This window comes from Ochotona curzoniae, unplaced genomic scaffold (assembly GCF_017591425.1).
Source record: "Ochotona curzoniae isolate NIBS_2020 unplaced genomic scaffold, NIBS_Ocur_1.0 contig_1274, whole genome shotgun sequence".
Lineage (NCBI taxonomy): Eukaryota > Metazoa > Chordata > Mammalia > Lagomorpha > Ochotonidae > Ochotona > Ochotona curzoniae.
In genome coordinates, this window is record NW_024465023.1 from 20,102,068 (window position 1) to 20,123,724 (window position 21,657).

The following is a 21,657-nucleotide window of genomic DNA, read 5'->3' on the forward strand; positions in this document are numbered from 1 at the left end:
GTCATATAGTAGCATCATTTTCTTCAAAAAGGTTCTTGATGTTCATTTCTTCAGTGACACATCAATCATTCAGTAGCAGGTGATGGAACCATGTCAAATAATTTAAAAGTGAAAAAAAAAAAAGGTCAAAGTGTTACAGTGGATACGTAACAAGTGTCAGCAAACCTGTTAAGCGTTTCTGGGTAATGCCAACATCTAAACTTTGCAAAAATGGGTATGTGTTATTAATAGCAACTGCGTGGTGTTTGTAGTATTTTAAGCAGCCATACATTTTATCCATTCACCATACTTTCCTGAGTTGTCCTATGTGTAAGTATATATAGTTATCACAGGCTTTGGTGCTGTTTCTATAGGTTTGCTATTAAAATGCGTTCCCAGGGCCAGCTCCTTGTAACCATGGGGACCTGAGGCAAGAGGTGGATATTCAGGCTAGTTGATTAGACAATGGGGGAATTAAAAGTGATCATCAAAGGATTTAGATCAGTAATTTAAGAAGAACAGGAGACTCATTGCAGAACATGATGAGGAAAGTTGTGTGTAATCGTTTATATGACCTAACTCCTTACCTGATCTAGACTGTGGGTTCAAGAATAGGCTTTGGGCATGGTGATGAGCAATGCTGCATGGGCCGACCCCGTTTCCATACCTGAGTTCTTGCAGTTCTGTCCTGGCCATGCTCCTGAGTGCACCTTCCTGCTAATGTGTACCATGAAAAGCCTTAGGATATGGTTCAAGTACTATGTTTCATGCCTCTCCTGTGGGAAATCTGGAATGAGATTTCCAGTTTCTGGTATCAGCCCTGTCTCTTACCCAGCTGAGTATTTGAGGAATGAGACAATAAATGACTAATCTATGTCCCTACCTGCTCTCTATGTGTCTCTCAAGCTAATGAAAATAAATACAAGCTTTAACAAGTTTATATTTTAAAATAGATTGCATTCAAATGATTTGATAAATATAGCACAAGTCAGTATGACATGACATAACAAAATAAGGTAAATGTTCCCAAAATCTCAAAGCTTTGCCTCTGAAACATTTTGTTTAAAATACAAAAAAGTATATGTATTTGCAAATCACAGTTTTAGGAACATGAGATTTTAAATAGTATTATTCAAACAGACTGGCCCCATGCAAATGCATGAAATGGGAGGTGATTAGCTTCTTTGTTATGTTATAAAGTACATTTATTGAGGAACACTCATTGTGTGGCACACTGGGTTAATCCATCACCTGCTATGTCGGCATCCCATATAAACATCAGTTCCAGTCCTTTATGCTCTACTGCAAACCAACTCCTTAATGCTTCTGGCAAGCAGCAGAAGATGGCCAGAGGACTTGAGTCTTGACCACCATCTGGGAGACCGAGACGAAGCTCTGCCTTCAGCCTTGCCCAGCCCTGGGTACTGCAGTCATTTGGCAAGTGAACCAGTGGATGGAGGATCTCTGCCTGCCTCTGTCTCTGTATTGGCCTTTCAGATAAACAAATATTTTTTCCTGTTTTTTTTTTTTTTAGAAAGTAAAAATATATGCCTTGAAACCCACATTTTTTTTTCTTCAGAATTTAGCACTCCCTCTCTCTTTAATCTTTATTTTTCATGATACAGTTCCATAGGCTCAGGGATTACCCCTTCCATTGCCCCCATTCCCCTCCCCCCACTCTTTTCCCCCATATTATTGCAATAGCAATAATATTATATTATTGCCTTTTAGCAATGATCACAAGTCCATCATTTTTGTATTTAAATGTATCCTGACATTGTAGGTATAGACAATGATAGAAAGTCGAGTATCCTATTGTTGAGATACATTTTGTACAGTTTCATTGGGAATCCTTTTGTTCTGAAGTAGAGATGAATACTGCAACACATCTTTACTTCTTGATATGCTAGTCTTCATTATACAGCTGATTCATGAGAATATATATACATGTATATATATTTGCCTACATGTATACATGTTTAAATATATGTACATATGTATATTTATGTGTTTACCTACATATCTATTTTGTATTTCACCTGAAGCTTGCCTTATATCAGAGAGAACATACAATATTTGCCTTTTTGAATTTACTTATTTCACTGAGTATAATGGACTCTAGTTAGGACCATTTGCTTGCAAATGATAGTGTCATTGTTTTTAATGACTGAGTAGTATTCCACAGAACAAATTCACCACTTTCTTTATACATTTCTTTTTTCATAAGCAGCTGAGATGTTTCCATGTCTTCGTTATTATGGGTTGTGCTGATATAGATATAGATAATTTATGCAAATTTCATTTGCTTTGGGTATGTTCCCAGGTGTGGAATAGCTGGAAGAGTCAAGGGAGATGAGGTTGGATGTATGAAGTCTGTTTCAGAGAGCAGAGCCTAGAATGCCCTGCTTAAGATAGTAAGAAACCTCTTAATATTGTGGGATCAGTAGAGAAAACAGAAACGTAAAACCCAGAGTGTAGCTACCATCAGAACAAAACTAGGAAGTGACTTAGATTTTGTGTATTAAAATCCTTTGAACTGTTCTATGAGGTTGGAACGATTTTCTGTTACATAGGTGGAGACTCTCAGGCTCAGAGGCATTGAATGTAGCAAGAATGGTGTAATCCTTTATGTGATGGCACCTGAAGTCTCAGCACAGGCTGTGCATCTAAGAAATGGAAGATGAACTAATCCAGGAAGGAGGTGCAATTACAATGAGCATTTTACAGAGGCATAAATGGAGATTGAGAGAGATTAGCTAACCTACCTAAAGTTTCACAGTGGAAGAGTGGCAGAGCAGGGATTCAAATGAAACAGTCCAGCCCTAGGAAGCCTCTTGTCCACAGATGCAGGATTCTTTCCTGCTTTTCTTCCCTTGAGAGTGTGAATTGACTGATTTTGTTTTCCCTCTTAAGCCTCAAGCAGTGATGCTTCCTGTAATTGTCTCCTGAAAAGTAGTCAAAATAACCTAACCCCAGACAGCTTATATATGTTCTGTGTCTAGACTTCATAAAATCAGCCATACAAGATATTAATAACTTTCAAGATTCACAGTGGGTAGAAGACCTCTGGAGGCTGCTAAAAACATGACTGGGCAGAGACTGGTGCCATCTGTTTCATTCATTTAGTCAGAATATAAACTGAGCACCTGCTTTACTGCAGGACTTCATGTGAGATGCAAGGGACAGAGCAGGTCCCACATGGAGTCGCCTCCCTTTCCAGCCAGTGTAGAAATGTCCTCAGCTCGTGAAGACTGGAGAGCAAGAGGGGCAAAATGAATGAGTGGTGTGGTATTCAGGCGGTTGCATTGCTCCATTTCACATCTATCCTCTGCACCTGCTATAGCTTTATTTTTTTTAATATCCAATCTATTTTTTCCCTACTGGAGGACTTTGTAATACTGTCTTTCAATGCCTTTTTAGTGCTTTTTACTCATCCTGAATCGCTCTCCCTTGAGTCCTCAGCCCTGGCTTGTCTTTTCAAATATTTTATATATGCTTTGTAAGAAATAGTACTCTGCTTGTTAAAATCCAATCATTCTCAACACTTCATCCTTCATTAAATTGAAATTTAAGATGGCATGATCATTTTTACCTCAGTAAGTACTTCTTTGTTGGCCAGATGTAATTTTAGAAGGAAAAAATTCCTCCTCTTACTTAAGGGTCAAATTTTGAATGAGTCTGTTTTAAGACATTTTAAGAAAATCAGCTTGAAATCCTCCCAGACTGTCCAACGTTGCCTCAGTACCCACTTCAAGGTTTCCATGTTTCCCAGTCAGATTGGTTGTTCTGCAGTCAGCTCCTACAGTGATATTTTAATTTAACTCTTCTCCTTTTGTGTGCACCCTCACCAGGGATTCTGCTCGCTAGAATTCCTCCGAAGATGTCTAGTTCTTGTTGCTTCTCATGCTACTTCCTCATGCTTCTGGATCATAAAACACTATTTCTACTTCAGGTTATGTTTCAGTTATTGCCACAAAAGAGCCTCAAATTAGTGAGATATCTTTAAGAAATGAAGTTCCTTTTTAAGATTTTATTCAATCTACGCTTCTGCCTGAGATACTGGCATCCTATATCAGATGTCCAGCTGTTCTTCCTATGTAGCTCCTCACTAATGCACCCCCCCCAGAGGGGCAAAAAAAAACAGTGTAAGATAGGCCAGTAGCATAGTCCCCTGCCACCCATATGGGAGAGCCAGTTAGGTTTTGTGGCTCCTGGATTTGGCCTGGGCTAGTCCTGGTCCGTGCAGTTCATTTGGGACATGAACCAGCAAATGGAATATCTCTTTCCCTCTGTCTCTTCCTCTCATTCTATCTTTCCAATAAATAATTAACATTTACCTTTAAAGATTTTACTTGTCCAATAGGCAGAGTGATGCTGCACTCCCACCCCCTTCTTCACTTTCTAAAAACCTATAATAGCAGAAGCTAGGCTAGGGCCAAAGGCAGTAGCTGTAATTCAATCTAGGTCTCCCCTTCAACTGACAAGAAGCCAACTACTTGATTCATCAGCACTAGTTTCCAGACCCTGCATCAGCATGAAATTGCCGTCAGGTACTCAGTTACAGGATGTAGGATTTTTAGCTGGTGTCTTAACTGACAGGCTAAATATTTGATCCCAAACTTACTTCTTCATTGTCTCTACTTTATTGTCTCTCACTCAATACATCTTGACATTAGTTTATTTTCCATCTAATACTTCAGTACTGTTGCTTTCTTTTGGCCTTGCTCAAGATTAATTCTTCCTACTGTGAGAACTTCTTAGTGCCCCTGAGAAGTTTGGAAGGTGATAAGCATTCCTCCACCCATCTCATCATATTCTCTATGGTGAAGACAACCATCAAACAAAATGGGGAGCCATCATTTTGTAGCAGCAGGTTAAGCTGAAGCTGCTACTTCCCATATCAGCATCCATTTCAGAACACAGTTTGCATCCCTGCTGGTCAGCTTCCAATCCAGCCCCTGCTAATGTACCTGGGAAAATAGCAGAGAGTGGTGCAAATAGTTGGCATGGTATACTTACGTGCGAGAGCAGGATGAAATTCTAGGCTCTTGTATTCATGCTGGCCCAGCTGTGCCCATGGTGGTCATTTAGGAAGTGAATCAGCACCTGGAACATCTCTCTACCCTCTACCTTTTCCCCTCCTTGCCCTCTTTTAATATGTTTGTCAGGTAAATGCTTTTTTCATTTTTATTGTAAAGTCAGATATACAGAGGAGGTGAGAAAGAGAAGATCAACCATCTGTTGGTTAACTCCCCAAGTGATGACAATGACTGGAGCTGAGTCAATCCAAAGCCAGGAGTCTCTTTCGGGTCTTCAGTATGGATGCAGGGTCCCAAGGCTTTGGGCTGCCCTGCACTGCTTTCCCAGGCCACAAGCAGGGAGCTGGATGGGAGGCAGGACCACTGGGACATGAACCAGCTCCCATATGGGATCTCAGCATATGAAAGGCGAACACTTCAGCCGCTAGGCTACTGTACTGGGTCCAATACTTTTTTTAAAAAAAAAATAGAAATAGTAGTACAGGCATGAGAATTAATATAACCACCTCAGAATGAAAATCCACCCTGACAATGCCTGGTTGCCCAGGGCTCTGAGGTGTCTCACTGAGCCATCTTTTACAGCCCTCCCCTGAAAACTTCACTTCTGAATTATAGTCTGATCTCTGTTTGCCATCCATGTCCCAATTCTATTATGCTCCTGAGGCTGTTGTCTATAAGTAGATTAGGCATTCCTTCCACTCTAATCACACCTCTGATAAAACATCCCTGTGTTGGTTAGTTTCTCTCAGCTCACACCAGCTACATCATCTGCCTGCAGTCAATAGAGAGCCACGCAGGCCGACCTGGGAGTTTTCCCCAAATGCTTTCCATCACCAACCCTCCCTCTAATTTATCACCATATTTGTTCATCACTTTTTCTTGTTAACTTGGCATTTATAAAAATGATTATGTCCTATTATATTCATTACCTACAGTTGTGAGGTACAGTGCTAGTGATACTATTGTTATGATGATCCCGTAGATGATGCTGACAGTGTTGTGGCTTGTAGTTATTGAATCAACACATTGCCAGTTACAGTATGTACCCTTTTATCCTTCCTTTAATGAGGAGAAAAAGACTACAGAGATAGAGAGATTAAATAAGTAATATGGCTATGCTTCTACAGCAAAAAGCAGAATTCTTTCCCATAGATTTCTACTCCAGCAATTCAGATCTTAACCATGTGCTGTCCTATGCTATAGTATTCAATACTATCTTTATTTTTTTTTTTAAAGATTTTATTTTTATTATTTTTTCATTGGAAAGGCGGATGTACAGAGAGGAGAGACAGAGAGGAAGATCTTCCGTCCGATGATTCACTCCCCAAGTGAGCGCAACGGGCCGATACTATGCCGATCCGAAGCCAGGAGCCTCTTCCGGGTCTCCCACGCGGGTGCAGGTTCCCAAAGCCTTGGGCTGTCCTCGACTGCTCTCCCGGGCCACAAGCAGGGAGCTGGAAGGGAAGCGGGGCTGCCGGGATTAGAACCGGCGCCCATATGGGATCCCGGGCGTGCAAGGCGAGGACCTTTAACCACTTGCGCCACCGCGCCGGGCCCGTCAATACTATCTTTATTAAGATTCCTTATTGGCCTTGAAACAGTGTTTCATGTCCAAATACAAAAAAAAAAAAAAACCTAGCTGTCATTGTCTCATTGTCTCTTTTAAAAGATACATCTTTGGCTTTCTTCAGTGCTAGCCATTTGATTTTTTGTCTGAAAGAACTGAAACACACAAAAAAAAAAAAGGAAAAAAGAAAATATGAGCTGGTCCCAATATGAAATATGGAGCTAAAACAAGAAAATTTTATTGACTTTGATTTCCCTAAGGTTCAGCTTAAAGTAATTTAGTTCACATTCAAGAAAATTAAGATCCTATTCAATCTTTAGTTTTGCCATTCCCCCCCCCCTTGGATAAAACAAATGAGGTAGTACTCATTCACCTGGAAAGATCTATGTTTATTTTCTCTACCAATTCTAAATTCTATGTAATTGGTACTTAAAAGAATTATATAACTTGTATATCCAGGGATAAGACTAAGGAAATCATTTTGTAGGATTAATGTAAATTGTTATTTTTCTCTTGAATTTCCTATCCTGTATTAATATATAAAAGTAACCATGTTGTTAAAAGCAAGAATAATGTCATAAATAGTACTTTGGCGCAAACTACTGTCCTGTGATTATACTTGTTTTGTTGTTAATGAGATTGGCTTTCTAGTGTATGTTTCTAATTTTCCTTTTTTTTTTCTTTTCTCCCATTTTCACCTTTTACAAAAAAAAAAATAATAATAAGCTGCTGGTCAGACTGTTACTCTGGTAACACAACCTGTGGTTACCCGGGAAATCGCCCTCTCCAAACCGGAAATGCCATCTTCCTTGCTGTTGGAGGTACCTGCTCTGGCTGATTTCAACCGGGCGTGGACAGAACTTACCGACTGGCTTTCTCTGCTTGATCGAGTTTTGAAATCACAACGAGTGATGGTGGGTGATCTTGAAGACATCAATGAAATGATCATGAAGCAAAAGGTACGGTTAAAAAGGATCAAAGTTCGCAGAGATTTATCTTTAGAGTGTACATTTTCTACAGGTCAGTTCAGCGTCCCAGGTAATTCTCAACCAGATTTTAGGCAGCTTTTGTCTGTCCGCAAAATGCACTACTCCCCCTACTCAGTTCAAGTATGATCAAGAATGTGAATGAAATCAGTTGTCAAAAGTAGCCATAAATTAAATAGGAAGAATAAAAAGAAAAAAATGCATACAAGCATAGTTAAGTTCACTAAAGAACTAGTACCTTAAGAATTCTTTACCAAATAGCTCAGTGGAAATGTTTACATTTAAGCTGTTTGCTTTGGCAGTAGGCAACCATATCGTGTTGCAAAATCAAGTGTAATACTTGGCACTGGCTATTATCCACTCCTCTGAATTGTCTGTGGCAATTTTTCTCCAGTGACAACAATACATTGAAAGTTCATTGCAAATAAAAAGAGAAATGTAATAAAAACTAAGATATTTAGAATTACCTTAGATCTCAATTATGCAATACCATACCAAGATCATATATTAATAGAAGTATTGTATTTTTCAGCCTCATTTGTATCTTTTTGGTAAAAGCATATCACCATCTACAAATAGAAGAATATATAAAGTAGTTTACATATGTGGGATACACTGTCTTTTATTTTTTTCAATGGAAAAGGAAAAATTATGAAAGTTTAACACACTGTAGTTATTTCACTGGTAAAAGTTTTCAAGCCTTCCCAAAGAAATAGTAAATTGTAGCAAAGACATAGATATTACAAAAGTAACGTTTAAAAGAGCAAGGCAGGCAAAGTGAGGAGAATGTTTTTTAAATTATTTATTAGTTTTAAAGACCCATTTAGTGAGACAGATCTTTCATCCTCTGGTCCACTACTAAAGGGCTGCAGTGGCTTGGGCTTGGCCAGGCTCAAGGCAGGAGCCAGAAACTACAACTGGTTTGTCCCACATGGCACCAAGAGCCCAAGTACTTCGCCGGTCTTCTACTGCCTTCCCAGGCACATAAACACGGAGCTGGGTCAGATATAGAGCATTTGGATCGTGAACATATACCTACATGGAATGCAAATATCTCCAGTGGCAGCTTAACCTGCTACAGTGCAGCTGCAGCCTCAGAAATGTACTTTTTACATGAACTTCAGTAAGCCACTAAGAATAACAATTATTTGATTTCAAACAACTTGCATTTAAAATAACTGTGGGCTTTCTCTGATAACTGCAAATGACATGATTGTGGTTAAGCATTCTCTTGAACTTGGTTTCCTGTTCTATTTGTGATGCTGCTTCTTCTACAATTCATGGAAATTTCTTTAACATTTTGATCCCGAAAGAGGATCCAGTTGCCCTTTTTGTTGCCATATGCCCAATTTTAATACAGGGAAGTAGAGAACTTTGGTTTACAGCCTATTGCTATTTTGATGTTCTCCAGCAGGCCTAAAGAACCCTCAAAGCCTCTTCCTTCCAAAGTCCCACAGAATTAGGGAGAGGTAAATTTCTCCTCAGAGGAACTGCAATTTTTTGACAATAGAAGGAAAGAATGCTGAGTAGGTGATAGTAAATGTACTATGAACTTAGGCAAAAATGTGTCAAAAAATAAGGACAGATTAAATGAAGGATGCAATCTATGGAAGGGGATCCTTATGACATAAGCCACAAGTTAATGTATTGAAGTTTTACAACATGGAGCCCTGAGGAAAAAAAAGCCATTTATATACCAGTACTGCAAATGTACTGACCATTATACATGCAATAATCAGTTCTCAAGAAAATGTAGATTGCCTCGTGGATATGTGAATAAAATTCAGTGAGGAAATCCCACTTTTAACAGAGAAGGGAATTTGAGGATTGCAGTTGTAACTATGAAGCATGGGAAATTAACTAAGATGATTTAACAAAACATTTCAGGACTCAAAACGTAGTTTTGGGTTTGAGAGACACATCAAACCTTATACATGCAATAGCTGAAATTACCCTACAACGGTCGTTAGGACATTGCATTGGAAAAAGCTAGCTTTTTAAAAGCTGTAGTCTTTGATTTACAAGTCACATATCTGCTAGAAAATTCTTGTTCCTTTTTAACATAAGCTTAATTAAATTCTTTCTTTAGAAAATGATAGACAGCAATGACTACAAAATGAAAATATTTTTTACTAAGTGAATCATATTAACCCAAACAAATGGAAGTCAAAAATTAAAAATTAGTTTTAAAATATTATTAAATAGTCATTTTTAAAATCTAAGCAATTCTGTTTCTTAATTTCAGACAGTAGGAATTAGACTATAATGTTTTAGAGAAAAAGATGTGAAATATGCAAATTAAACATTTACAAGTCAAACATAGTTGAGATGCCAATTTTATCTCCTAGAATTGTGAATTAATATCTGTGTAGTTTGTAATTTGTATTTAGTATTGTGGAAATCTAAAATGCTTCTACGTCATCACATGTTTAAACGAAACTGCTTTCTAAAACCAATTTGTTTTGACAATGATCAGCAATTTTCTCTTTCTGACATAATCTTTCAAGTGAAGCGAAAGCTATGCCTGTACGGGTTTTTTTTTTTTATATATACTGTTTGTTGCTTTCACTGAAGAGAATTTGTTCAGTGTTACCTTTGGGGAAATGAAATGGGACAAGAGAGGAGGAAAGTGAAAAAAAGGAGGGATCGAAGCATGGAAGGAAAGGAAAAGAAGGGAGGGGAGAGAGAAGGGAAATTTGGTGACAGGTAAGTATTTCAGTTAACAAATGGGATTTAGGTGACCATGTGACACCTACTTTTTCTGCTACTGGTGGCTGATAGCCTGTACCAATGATCATATTTTTTTCAATTCATTTTGCCCAGGTTTTCATGGTATCTTAGCACTTGTATTGAATAAAGAATTTAACTAGCAGCGATGTTTTGTCCTATACTAAAACCTATCCAATTTGAGGTTGACTCAAATTCACCAGTCTGGACAACATGATAACAGTGTTGTTCTAGATTCCCTGTGAGGTACTGATTACATGGTTACCTAAAAGATTTCATTATCCAAAGATTGCATGAGCAGTTTCAGTATGTAAACTGTATATTGTAATTGAAAAACAATTGGGTGCATTTAATCCTTGTTAAGATCAAAGCTCTTAAAATTTGTTGTTTTTAACCTTCTATTTACATAAATGCTCTTGAGTGGTTTCATAATCAGTCTGGTTATAATTTTTTTTTAACAAATCCAGCCCAATGTCAAAGGAACTTGTCTCCCAAGGCCCTTGGGATTGGTGGAGTAGTATATGTGAAAGCAACACTGAATGTTTGAACTGTAAACAGAATAGGACTTTTCTCAGTGTTATCCTATTGTAGTGAGTATTACGAATAGTTTTGCTTAATCAACAAATAAAATGGTTCCATATAATTTGATTAGTGGGTCTAAGGTCATTTAGTAAATACAATTGCGTTAAGGTAAATAGAGGTCTCTTATGGGCTTTTGGCATATTCCTCAGTTTTCATTCATTATGTATTAAACACCATGTGGTGAAAGGGATCAATATTTGTGCATGTAGAGATTTGAGATAAAAATGGTATAGGTTCCAGCACTGGAGTGTATCCTCTCTATAGGAAACATAAAAAGCACAGGGCAATCAATGCCACAAAGCCAAAAGGTGCTGTGCTGGCTTCCAGAAGATACATGTTAGAATAAAAGGAAGTGTATATTCTGTATTTATTATCTCAGAAATAGAACTGCTTTGATTTACCTGGTATATTCTCCCTTCAGTACACAAGCAAAATAAACTTTAAATTGGCAGATTTAACTCATTTTAAACTTTGTTCAATTCCTGCTAATATGCCTGTAAGTGATGGTTCCAATGTTTGGATTCCTACTACTTATGTAGAAACTGAGATGGAGCTCCATGCTGTTGGCTTTGACCTAACCCTACACTGTGAAAGGGTGAGCAAGCAAATAGAATTCATTTGCTTATTCATTCTCTCACTCACTCACTCTTACTCTGTGTGTTTCTGTCAATCATTTATCTTTCAATCTCCCCTTATAATAAGTCTTTTTATAGCAATAGGATTGTTTTTACATCCTCTAAATAGCAATATAGAAATAACAAGTGAACTCATGGGAAAGCTCAAGTCAATAGTATATACAATAGGTCTCCCTTGTCTGCAATTTTGTTTTCAGGGGTTTAATTTACCCATAGTCAACTATGGTCTGAAAATATGTGAAAATCCAGAAATATTTCAGAAGTTTTAAATTGTACACCATTCTGGGTACCATAGAACAATCTTAAGCCATTCCTCTCTGTCCTGAAGGGAAATGAGTCATTGCTCTACCCAGTGCATCCATGCTGTACACACTATCTACCCCTTAGTAACTTAGTACTCCCTTCTGCCATCAGGTTTACCTCTGAGATACCAAAGTGGTTGTGTTCAAGTAATCTTTACATTTTATTCGAGTCCAAAGCACAAGAGTAATGATGCCGGAAGTTTACATATACCACAGAGAAGTGTGTTTGTTTTTAGTGATGGGGGTGAATGTTCTTAATAAGGAAAGATCTACAGCAATATTAAATCTTCTATTAGTAAAACTTGGAAGAAAAATAAATCCATGCTGTTTCTGCTGTCACTCCTGTAAAAGTGCACCAGCAAGCTTCATAATTTACAGCAGAAGGTAGTTAATGCAAAAGTCATTAAATGATAGTGTATGATACTGCCTGTGGTTTCAGGCTTCCACGGGGGTGGGGGCTTTTAATGTTTCACAGATAGGACAAAGAACACTACTGCAGATAAAATGAGTTGATTCTATATTTAAGAAATTGGAGAGAAGTGAGAAATTTACACTTGAATGCTTCATGTGATTTTTTTTCTGAAAAAAAAAAAACCTGTAGATTGTGGTACTAGAGAAAAGAATCTTAAGCAGCTTTGTTGAGACAATACTTTTCTGTCATTTCATATTATCTGAAAGTCACATAAAGCTTCCACAGGTAGAGCCAAAAGTGCCCTCTAAGAAACTGAACAGAAAAATCAGATTGCCATTTTACCACATTCATCCAAATGCTGTCTTTTTTTTAAGCTCTGTAATAGGTGTTAGACATGAGAAAAGGACAGTTACTAAGAAGAAATAGCCGTTGTTGGGAAGAGGGTAAGCAGGCAAGAAGCTGTAGATAATGAGATTTTACATTAAAATTGTTCTCTAAATTAAAATGAGCATATACTTTTTTTAGTGTTAGCAAGATTTTTAGATGAGAATCATTCAACCATCCAACTATTTCAAGGTGTGAATTGTGAGCAAAACCAATTATGAACTAACCACACTGATAACTTCAGGTTCTTTCGCACCCCTTAAGCTTGATTGTAGTGATTAGAACCATGACTGGTTTGTCGAGGCAGTGAGTATTCCAAGACCTATTATTCTGTTCTGCGTGGGATGGTTTGGGCTAATTCCAATTTATGTTGGTCATTTTACTCAGTGATTCACTGTAAAAGTATCCTGTCCATGGACTATATCTTCTCTGCTGATACTGCATCTGAAAACATGAACTTTTTAAAAATTTATTATCATTTGGTATTTGATGTTACAAAAATCAATTAGCCCTTGAAATGAGTTTAAATTTCCTTTAGAACAGACACAGTATTCTAATTCCTGTGGCAATTAAGGACATACAAATGTTGTTTTAAATTTTTTTTCATGATTGAGTAGTTTTACTTAGCATTTGGAATTCAACAATCTGGTTTAGAACAAAATGTTGATATTTATGTTTACTTTAACTGTTAAATGCAGTGTGATCTATACCTGATTTTGCTCAATGTGAGTGAAAGGCTCTTGAGAATTAGATATACTGCATCAAATAACAATTATAATTTTAGATACTGTAGGATTTTAGAAATATTATTTTCTGATAGATGATAGATTGTGTTTAGCTTTGTTTGTATAACCAATCTCCAGATAAGAGTTTATTTCTTTCAAAGAGCAATTTCTCCTGAATTATACATCCCAGATTTCTGCAACAGTCACAAAACCATGTGTTCAAAGCGTTTATTCATCTTCAGTCATCTGTGTATCTGTTTTTTTCTTTTTCCAGTTATCTCAAAGACCATACTCTACTTACAGGCACAATACCTGTGTTTTAAAATGAAAGAAGGGGAACACACCTAGAGCAGTTGTTAAGATGCCACTTGTGCTGCTTACATTTCCTGTTAGCTGGCTTAAAGTCCTAGTTCTGCTTCCAATTCCAGCTTCCTGCTAATTCATGATCTGGGAGGCATGAGATGCTCATCAGCTTGGATCCCTGCCTCTCATGTAAAAGACCACATGGAATGCTAGGCTTGGGCCTTCGACTTGGCCCAGCCCAACTAGCGTTTTTGTGGGCATTTACACAGTGAGCCAGCAGGTGGGAGTACTCCTTTGCTTGTTCTCTCTCTCCCTCTCTCTCTCTTCTTCCCTCCCTCCCTCCTTCCTTTCCTCTCTCCTTCCCTCCCTCCCTTTCAAAAATACAAATATTCTTCTTCTTTTTTTTTTTAAGATACTTCAATGTAACAAAACAAAAGCTATTGGATAGACAACTGGCTGTCCCTGTTTGTAAGGTACTCTTAATAAATGCATATTTTCCCTTTGGATTTCTTCAGTCTTAACTGTGCCAAATGAGATATGACTATTTTCCTGTCTAATGTTTTCATCACATAGAAGTCATTGAGGTGTGAATGTAAAAGAATAACCTTAGTATCACTGTTTTGCAGTAGACATCAATTATTATACTTTATAATTATAACCATTCAAAGGTCACTGAAAACATTATAAATTAAGTATTATGTTCAGACATATTGTGTTTATGTTTCATCTTCTGTTCTCAATGAGTAACTTCTTAATTAACCACATGGGATTTCCATCATTCTCTGAATCTAGGTTATGTGAAACAGTATCAAGGCTCATGTGGCTATTTACCTTTATAAATGATTAAAATTTAATCATTCAGTTACACTGGCTGTTTTTGAAATGATCAACAGTCATTATTGGCCAGTGGCCACTTGTATTGGATTGCACATGCATTGATCATTGCCATTTCTACAGAAAGTGCCACTATATCTTGCTTCGGTGAATGGCTGCAACATACATGTTCTGTGTTGAAACTGATTTCAGATATCAATAGGACCAATGCTCTTTTTCATTTTTATTGTACTACTTCTGAAAAATTTTATGCTGAAATGAAACCCATCACTCTTGTGATAGTGTAAATAGCCTGACAAATTCTGAAGTGATACCTTAGGCCCAGGATACTCTACTGCATGACATTAGACAGTGTCTATATTATGCTGTTTTTAGGACCTAAGCACATCCACTGATGTGAAGGACAGATACAGAGACTAAGCATTAAACAGTGATAATCAGGAAAATAAATAGTATGACCCACTCAAGAGTTTCTGTGTCTAGCATGTACTGCCTTTTCTGTCACATCTTTTTTTCTCCTTAAGGTAAATTTCCTTAAGCTCCCACCAGAAGCCCTAGTGTTTATTTGGGAACCCATAGTCATCTTATTTTATTAGTACTACATGGCCCATGATCCTAGATTTTTCTAATTTCTTCCTCCCCAGTTGTTTCAACAAAAATGACCACTCTTGCCTCTCATAATCTCAGATGCCTGTTTTATACTGTAAAAAGTGAAAATAACTAGAGTTAATGTTTTTACAAAGTTCTGTTATACAAATAAAAGTTCTATCAGCCTGCAAATAACTTAGGACCTAAAGTTATCAATATTATTCATTCATCAAGGGACCTAAAATTTTGCCAAGAAATAATTTTATATTAATTACTATTAAAATATGCAAAATAGAATAAGTAAAAGTACATTAAATATGTACATCACACATCAATATAGAAGTTTTTTTAAAAGATTAAAAATTATACTATCATTATTAGCTGATACAAAATCTCAGTAGTTCTGATGTTCTTCAGAATACTAGCTGTAATAGGTGTTAATAGATGATTCTCAGGAAAAGATCAAGTTAGCAAAGAAAAATGTACAGATGTTGTATATGCTAGCAATCTACCACACATAGCTCCCTAGAAAGGTTGCTGAATGTCTGATTGCACTCCATGAATATGTATAGCTTTTGTCAATTACAAGAAAATGCATGGTGTGGAAATGCTTCATAGACATTTTTTGCACCAAAACAAATTGGTCCCTTAATTCTAGTTCTCCATTAACAAAAAGTCCTACAGGAATGTTACCATAAGTTCAGGATTTCTTCCTCATATCTCCATGAAAACATTGTGCACATCGTGAGACATACAGATTAAAATTTATAATCTTAATCAAATAAGCATATTTCTGTGCCACTAGATATCTCTGCATAAATTCTTTTCCAACTTAATCTTTCTGAATTTTTTCTTCTTACCACCACAAGTATAATTTGCAAAGTTGTTACCAGGATAATATTTTTACTTCTTAACCTGATGTACATAGCAGCAATGAAGTGGCTAGAATTTTGCTTGACTAAAATCTATAGCGGGAGAATAATTAAACTTAGCACTTCAGAAAACCAATTTCCTTATTAGAGTAGATTAATATGACATGTACAAGTTATATTTAAAATATTGAGGTATTAATATCTATATGACAATTTTTAAAGAGCAGCATGTGGCATCAGGCAGCATTTAAAGGCACTAAAATTCCCTGAAGACATTTTAGCACTTTCATATATAAAGTCTAAAAGTCAGAATTTACACAGATTTTCACACTCTTGAAATGAAAAGTTGTCTCCATGTCAGTGTTCACTGAGAGATCTATTTGTATTTACTTTTTCTACTTAGAAATTTTATTTTGTCTTACTCTTCTAAAGTTTCTGGTTTATTGTCTAAAATATGTATCAATAAAATAGTACATCTGTAAAAATTTTAGGGACTTGTGCAATGGCTTGATAGCTAAATCCTCGCCTTATGCATGCCAGGATCTCATACTAGAGCCAGTTCATGTCCCAGCTGCCCCACCTCCCATCCAGCTCCCTGACTGTGGCCTGGGAAAGCAGTAGAGAATAGCCCAAAGCCTTGGGATTCTGCACCTGCCTGGGAGACCTGGAAGAAGCTTGTAGTTTCAGAGCGGTTCAGCTTGAGCCATTGCAGTCACTCAGGGAGTGAACCAGCAAATGGAAGATATTTCTCTTTGTCTTCCCTTCTCTAATAAATCTAACTTCAATAAAACATAAATCTTTATGCAAATGTAATATGTATTGGATATATGTTTAAAATGACTTTATGTACTTTCAAGGCAGAGGGATACACATAAAAACAGATAAATCTTGTGTCTTCTGGTTCACTCTCCAAATGCCTCGGGTGAGGTGAGAAGAAGCCAGGATAGTTTGAAACTCAGGAGCTCTGAACTTTATCCAGGTTTCCCATATGATCATAGGAACATAACTAATTTGTGTCATCACCACTGTCTACAAGAATCTGCATTAGCAGAACGATGCAGTAAGGAAGCCAGAGATAGGCATTGTCCCAAGATACTCCAGTTGTGGGTTGCCAGCATCCTTCCTGACCTTAACTCCTAGGCCAGATGTAACAGTTAAGTGTAGGTATGTGCATTTAAAAGTGTTGGGAGACTGCTGCTTCGTCACAAACTAGATGTCCATTGTTTCCCTAGGACCTATATTTATCTGCCCTTAGCAATTCTGTGGTACTATTGTTCCTTTCAAAGAACTTCTCAGATGACATGACTGATAATTATGTAGACTTAGATGATATAAAGGCCTCAGTATATAAGACCCCTCTTTACTGAATAATGTTACTTTTTTCATTTGAAGGATAGTCCACAATCACAAAAGATATGCTGGCATTACTCTTTTTAAGTATATGGGTGTGTTTTTCTTTTTGTACACATTGAGAGGCAAGTGAGAGAATGGCAAACAGAGAGAGAGCACCTGTCATTCAATCCCCAGATACCTACATCAGCAAAGCTACGTAGGCTGAACTTGGGAACTAGGTACTCAGTGTAAGACTCCCATTTGTGTGGTAGGGATCTGCCTAGTTGAGTCATTACTGCTGCTTTCTAGATTGTTCATTAGCAGGATTTGGACTACAAAGCTGGAACAAGTAATCAACCAGGTGGCTGCTCCCATCCAAGGCACAGCGACTGAAGCCCTAAGCTCCACTGTTTCTCTTCTCAGATCCCTGATGTATAGGTTTCAAAATGAAAGTTATTTTGTTCTAAAATTGTATGAGATAACATTTTCTGAATCAACTTCCAAAATGCATTATATCTGCCTTTGAAACATTTCATTCAAGTTCTCCAGTAGTTAATGCATGCAAATCTATCCTTAATCCTGTGTGTTTATTTACAAAGAAGGATTGCAATAGCTTCCTCATAATTAAAAGATCTTTGAGATAATCTAATGGTTGTAGTTTTATGAATTTTGAAAAGACAGTGGGGAAACTGTTTTGGATGCTTTTCTCTTTTTGATCTTCTAATACACACTTGATTATTTCACATAACTTTTAATTATGTGGAACTCAATATGTGTGATTATAGTAGTGAATATTCTCTTCCAACCTTTTTTGATGCTGCTATTGTTCTTTAGGAAATAATTCCAATTCCAAAGCCTTATTTTGGGTCTTTCCTCAGTTCTGTGTTTTCAGATCAGGAAAGTAACATTTCTTTTGAGGAATAGAATATATTCTTGTAAAAATAAGGAAAAATATACCTGATCTTCACTTTAGAGATAAAGCACAATCACTTTCTCCGTCAGGTTATCATACAATCTCATTCATCAGTTTTTTGCAGGCTGCTTGCCAAAGATTTTTAAAGGCTGCAACAAGAAGTCTTGGAAAGGTGAAATATTTGATACTGCTGTTTATGAGATTGCTACTGCTAGGGGGCAGTCTATGCATTATGTGCCTGTATTAGTAAGTTAACTTTGTTGATGAAAGACAGAAAATAGTCAGTTAAGGTATGATGTAATAGATTGTGTGATTTAGTATAAACTGATCATCTCTTTATATTATGCAACTGGAAGAAAATTCCAGTTCAAACTGAGTTAAACAGGGGACCTTACTGGCTTAAGTAACAGAAACATTGGGTGAGCTTCAGTCATTTTGTGCTTAACCTCAGACACATTACTGTTTTTACCCTTTGCATTGTCATAAAAATTGTAGGACATATTTTTCAAGTCCCATTAAGTGAAAAAAAGGATCAAGAATTTTCTTGACCTTTCAAATAGAAAGTTATGAATTTCTCTGATTGGATTGGCCTAAGCCATGAACCCACATGTAATCCAATCATGATGATAAGGAACATGAGAGTTCCACCTAGAACTCGGGTTGCTAAAGGGGGAAATGGAGAGGTTAGCAATAAGCCTACTATAGTCACTACTCCAGTTAGAAGGAAACTGAAGATGGTACAAGAAATGTTTCTGAGGAAAGTCAATATCTAAATTGAATACCCGTCCTTTATACCCAGATTAGCAGCACTGGAAAAAAAAGAAAAAAACGGTTCTTTTCTCATTCTATTTTCTTACTTCTTGGTAGGGTTATGTAACTAATTACAGAATTTAAAAGTTAGATAGAAAGGAGACATAGAATGCTGTGTCTTTTGTTGATCAAAAAGAATAGAAATTAGGACATATTTGGTCATTGCTTATTTTAGTTCCTTTTCCTTATCCTATTTTTTCTTATTAAATTAATACTATCTCCAAATATGAGCTGCTATTCACAATAAGAATTGAGTGTATATATATATATATAATGACAATATGCCCTTTTCCCACATTATAATCATTGTCATAAATTCCTCACTGTGATAATATCTGTTCTGAATTTTAAAAGTTTGTGTGCAGATAATGTCTAGCATTTTTGCAGCATTTACTACATATGTAAAGTTGCTAAATTTTGAAGGTAAATTTTTTACGAAAGAATTGGTTATAGTAGAGGGCATTAATATTGTAATTTGCTCACTTCCACACTTGAACATTGAGGACCTCTAATACTGTACAAACATTTCCATTATTTTTTTCTTTGCATTTGGTCAAGCTGTCTAAAACCAGGCACCTAAGACCTTGCCCGGTATGTTTTTGGCAAATTCCATGATTTCTGTGATCCTTAGTTTGATCATCTAGAAAATAAGGATGGCAAATTCTGATATGTTTTACTTATTAATACTTGAAATGCATATTTTAAAATCTTAGAAGACAATGTCTACCATATAATTGCATTTGCTTTAAATTCATTAAGAATTTCCAGTCATTTTGAGCCACCCTCTGTATTACTCATCTCCACAGTTTTGTTTTGCTTCAGTAAAACAGTGTTATTTTATATCACCCATCAAAGTAAACAATTGGAGTCCTTCTTTAAAAACAAATATTAATTCTAGATGATTAAATAGGTTTGTATGGTTATTTCTTCTGCTAATCATCGCAATTATCCTTGGTGAAAATTGATAGACACTGAGAAAACAGATTAATCATGATTCTGTTTTTCAGCGTAAATAAATCAAATGTTTAAATATTTTCACTTTTACTTATTTTTCCAAAATACTTAGGTATTTTTTCAAAGTGCTTTAAAAAATGTGTATTTTCCAAATCTATTAAAATGCTTAATGGATGAGGAAGAAAGTCAAGGGATGTAGTGAAGAGAGCATGGATTGTCCCTGAAACAAATTTCCAGACAATAGGATGAGACATGTACCTGAGACCCAAGAGGAAATGGCTTTGAGAAAGCCCATGATGGGTAGAGCAGTGTTGATGCTTTGGGAACTGTGTAAGGAGATTACCCTACTTTCATCCCTCCAAGTGTTTCTTACTTTTGGTCCTCAAGTACCTGATAAAGTAACTAGAAAATATGCACAATATTAAAGGAAAATTTTGTCCCTATAACATGGAGAATTTTAGAACAAGGACAAATTAGAAATCAGTGCCGATACCTCGGATTTATTTAATCAAAGGTAGTGTCCCAGATTGAGTTTCTGGGAAGCAGATCCTAAGAGAAAGATGACCATGGTGAATGCTCATTTGGGGGCATCCTTGAGATGAACAGGATGAAGAAGCTGGGCTGGGATAGTGCAGACCTGCACTGACCATTTATGGAGTATTGAAGCCACAGTGGCCTTTCAGAAACGTTATGGAGTGAAGACAGCAACTGAACCTTTACAACACAATGTTTAACTTTAGTGATGACAGTTCCCAGAAGGAGCTGCTATTGTCTGAAGATGTGTGACCCTCCAAAACTGAATCCTTCATGAATTGTAGCTGTGCCTTTATATATGAGCTCCTAAAAGGGACACAAACCACATATGGATTTGTGAATTTTATGCATAGCAACAGATTGAGTTTATGGGTGTAACTCATATTGCTTTACAGACAGATATTTTCATATCATTTTATAATTACCTGTCTGAATATAGGTTAAAAACAACTAAAGAATTTTAAATGATCATTACCACCAGATTCTGAAATGCCTGTCATTTAGCTTTCCACTTTTTTCCGTAAAGTGACTGAACAGTTGAAATAATTGCAAGCAGGGGGAAAAGAACAAATTTTTAGAATTGAAAGAAATGCTTAAAGGCACATGTTGCACAAACACAATTACTTAAACATAAATGCTTAAACCTTGGCCACATTGCTTTCAGCAACTTGTTTTTGGCCACAAAATGTCCAACCATAATATATACATGCATAAAGTTATTGATGCTTATAGTTTCCCTTTTGTAAATCCTGGCATGTATCATGTGCTTCACTGTACATTCCATATGTTTGTTTTCTAATCCTCTGCAAGCTGGTTGGCATTATGATTGTCATATCAGAGAAAGGCTCACAGATGCTGTAACTTGTCCGAAGGAATGTCGTTGGATTCTAACTTTTAAATCAAGGCTTATTGGCAGCACTTTACAAATACCCATGCATGCACATGTGTGCAAATTACGTAAACATATGTGTTGATATGCAAGAAACTTTATTAAGCTGCACTCCAAAAATTCATTCAGTCTTAGGACACAAATGAGAAATCAAATAATTGTAGATTATGATGTATTTGTTTAGGAAACATAATACAGATTGAATATACTTCATTGGAAGTACTTGAGACAAGAAGTGCTTCAGATTTTGTTTTTTGCTATGACTTGCAGGTTTGAATTGTTCTAGATCA

At 36.6% G+C, this 21,657-nt stretch overlaps 1 protein-coding gene across 4 annotated transcripts in view; it reads left to right on the forward strand.

The window, feature by feature from the left end:
• The window catches only part of DMD (dystrophin), a 1,921,612-nt gene that overhangs the window by 1,326,785 nt on the left and 573,170 nt on the right, over nt 1-21,657 (forward strand). For 3 of the 4 annotated variants that reach the window (XM_041000029.1, XM_041000033.1, XM_041000038.1), the window contains exon 1: nt 7,383-7,544. In XM_041000029.1, the coding sequence (XP_040855963.1) occupies nt 7,383-7,544 (162 nt within the window). Of the gene's footprint in view, nt 1-7,311; nt 7,545-21,657 lie in introns of those variants that run through there. The other variant, XM_041000021.1, reaches the window with a different exon arrangement.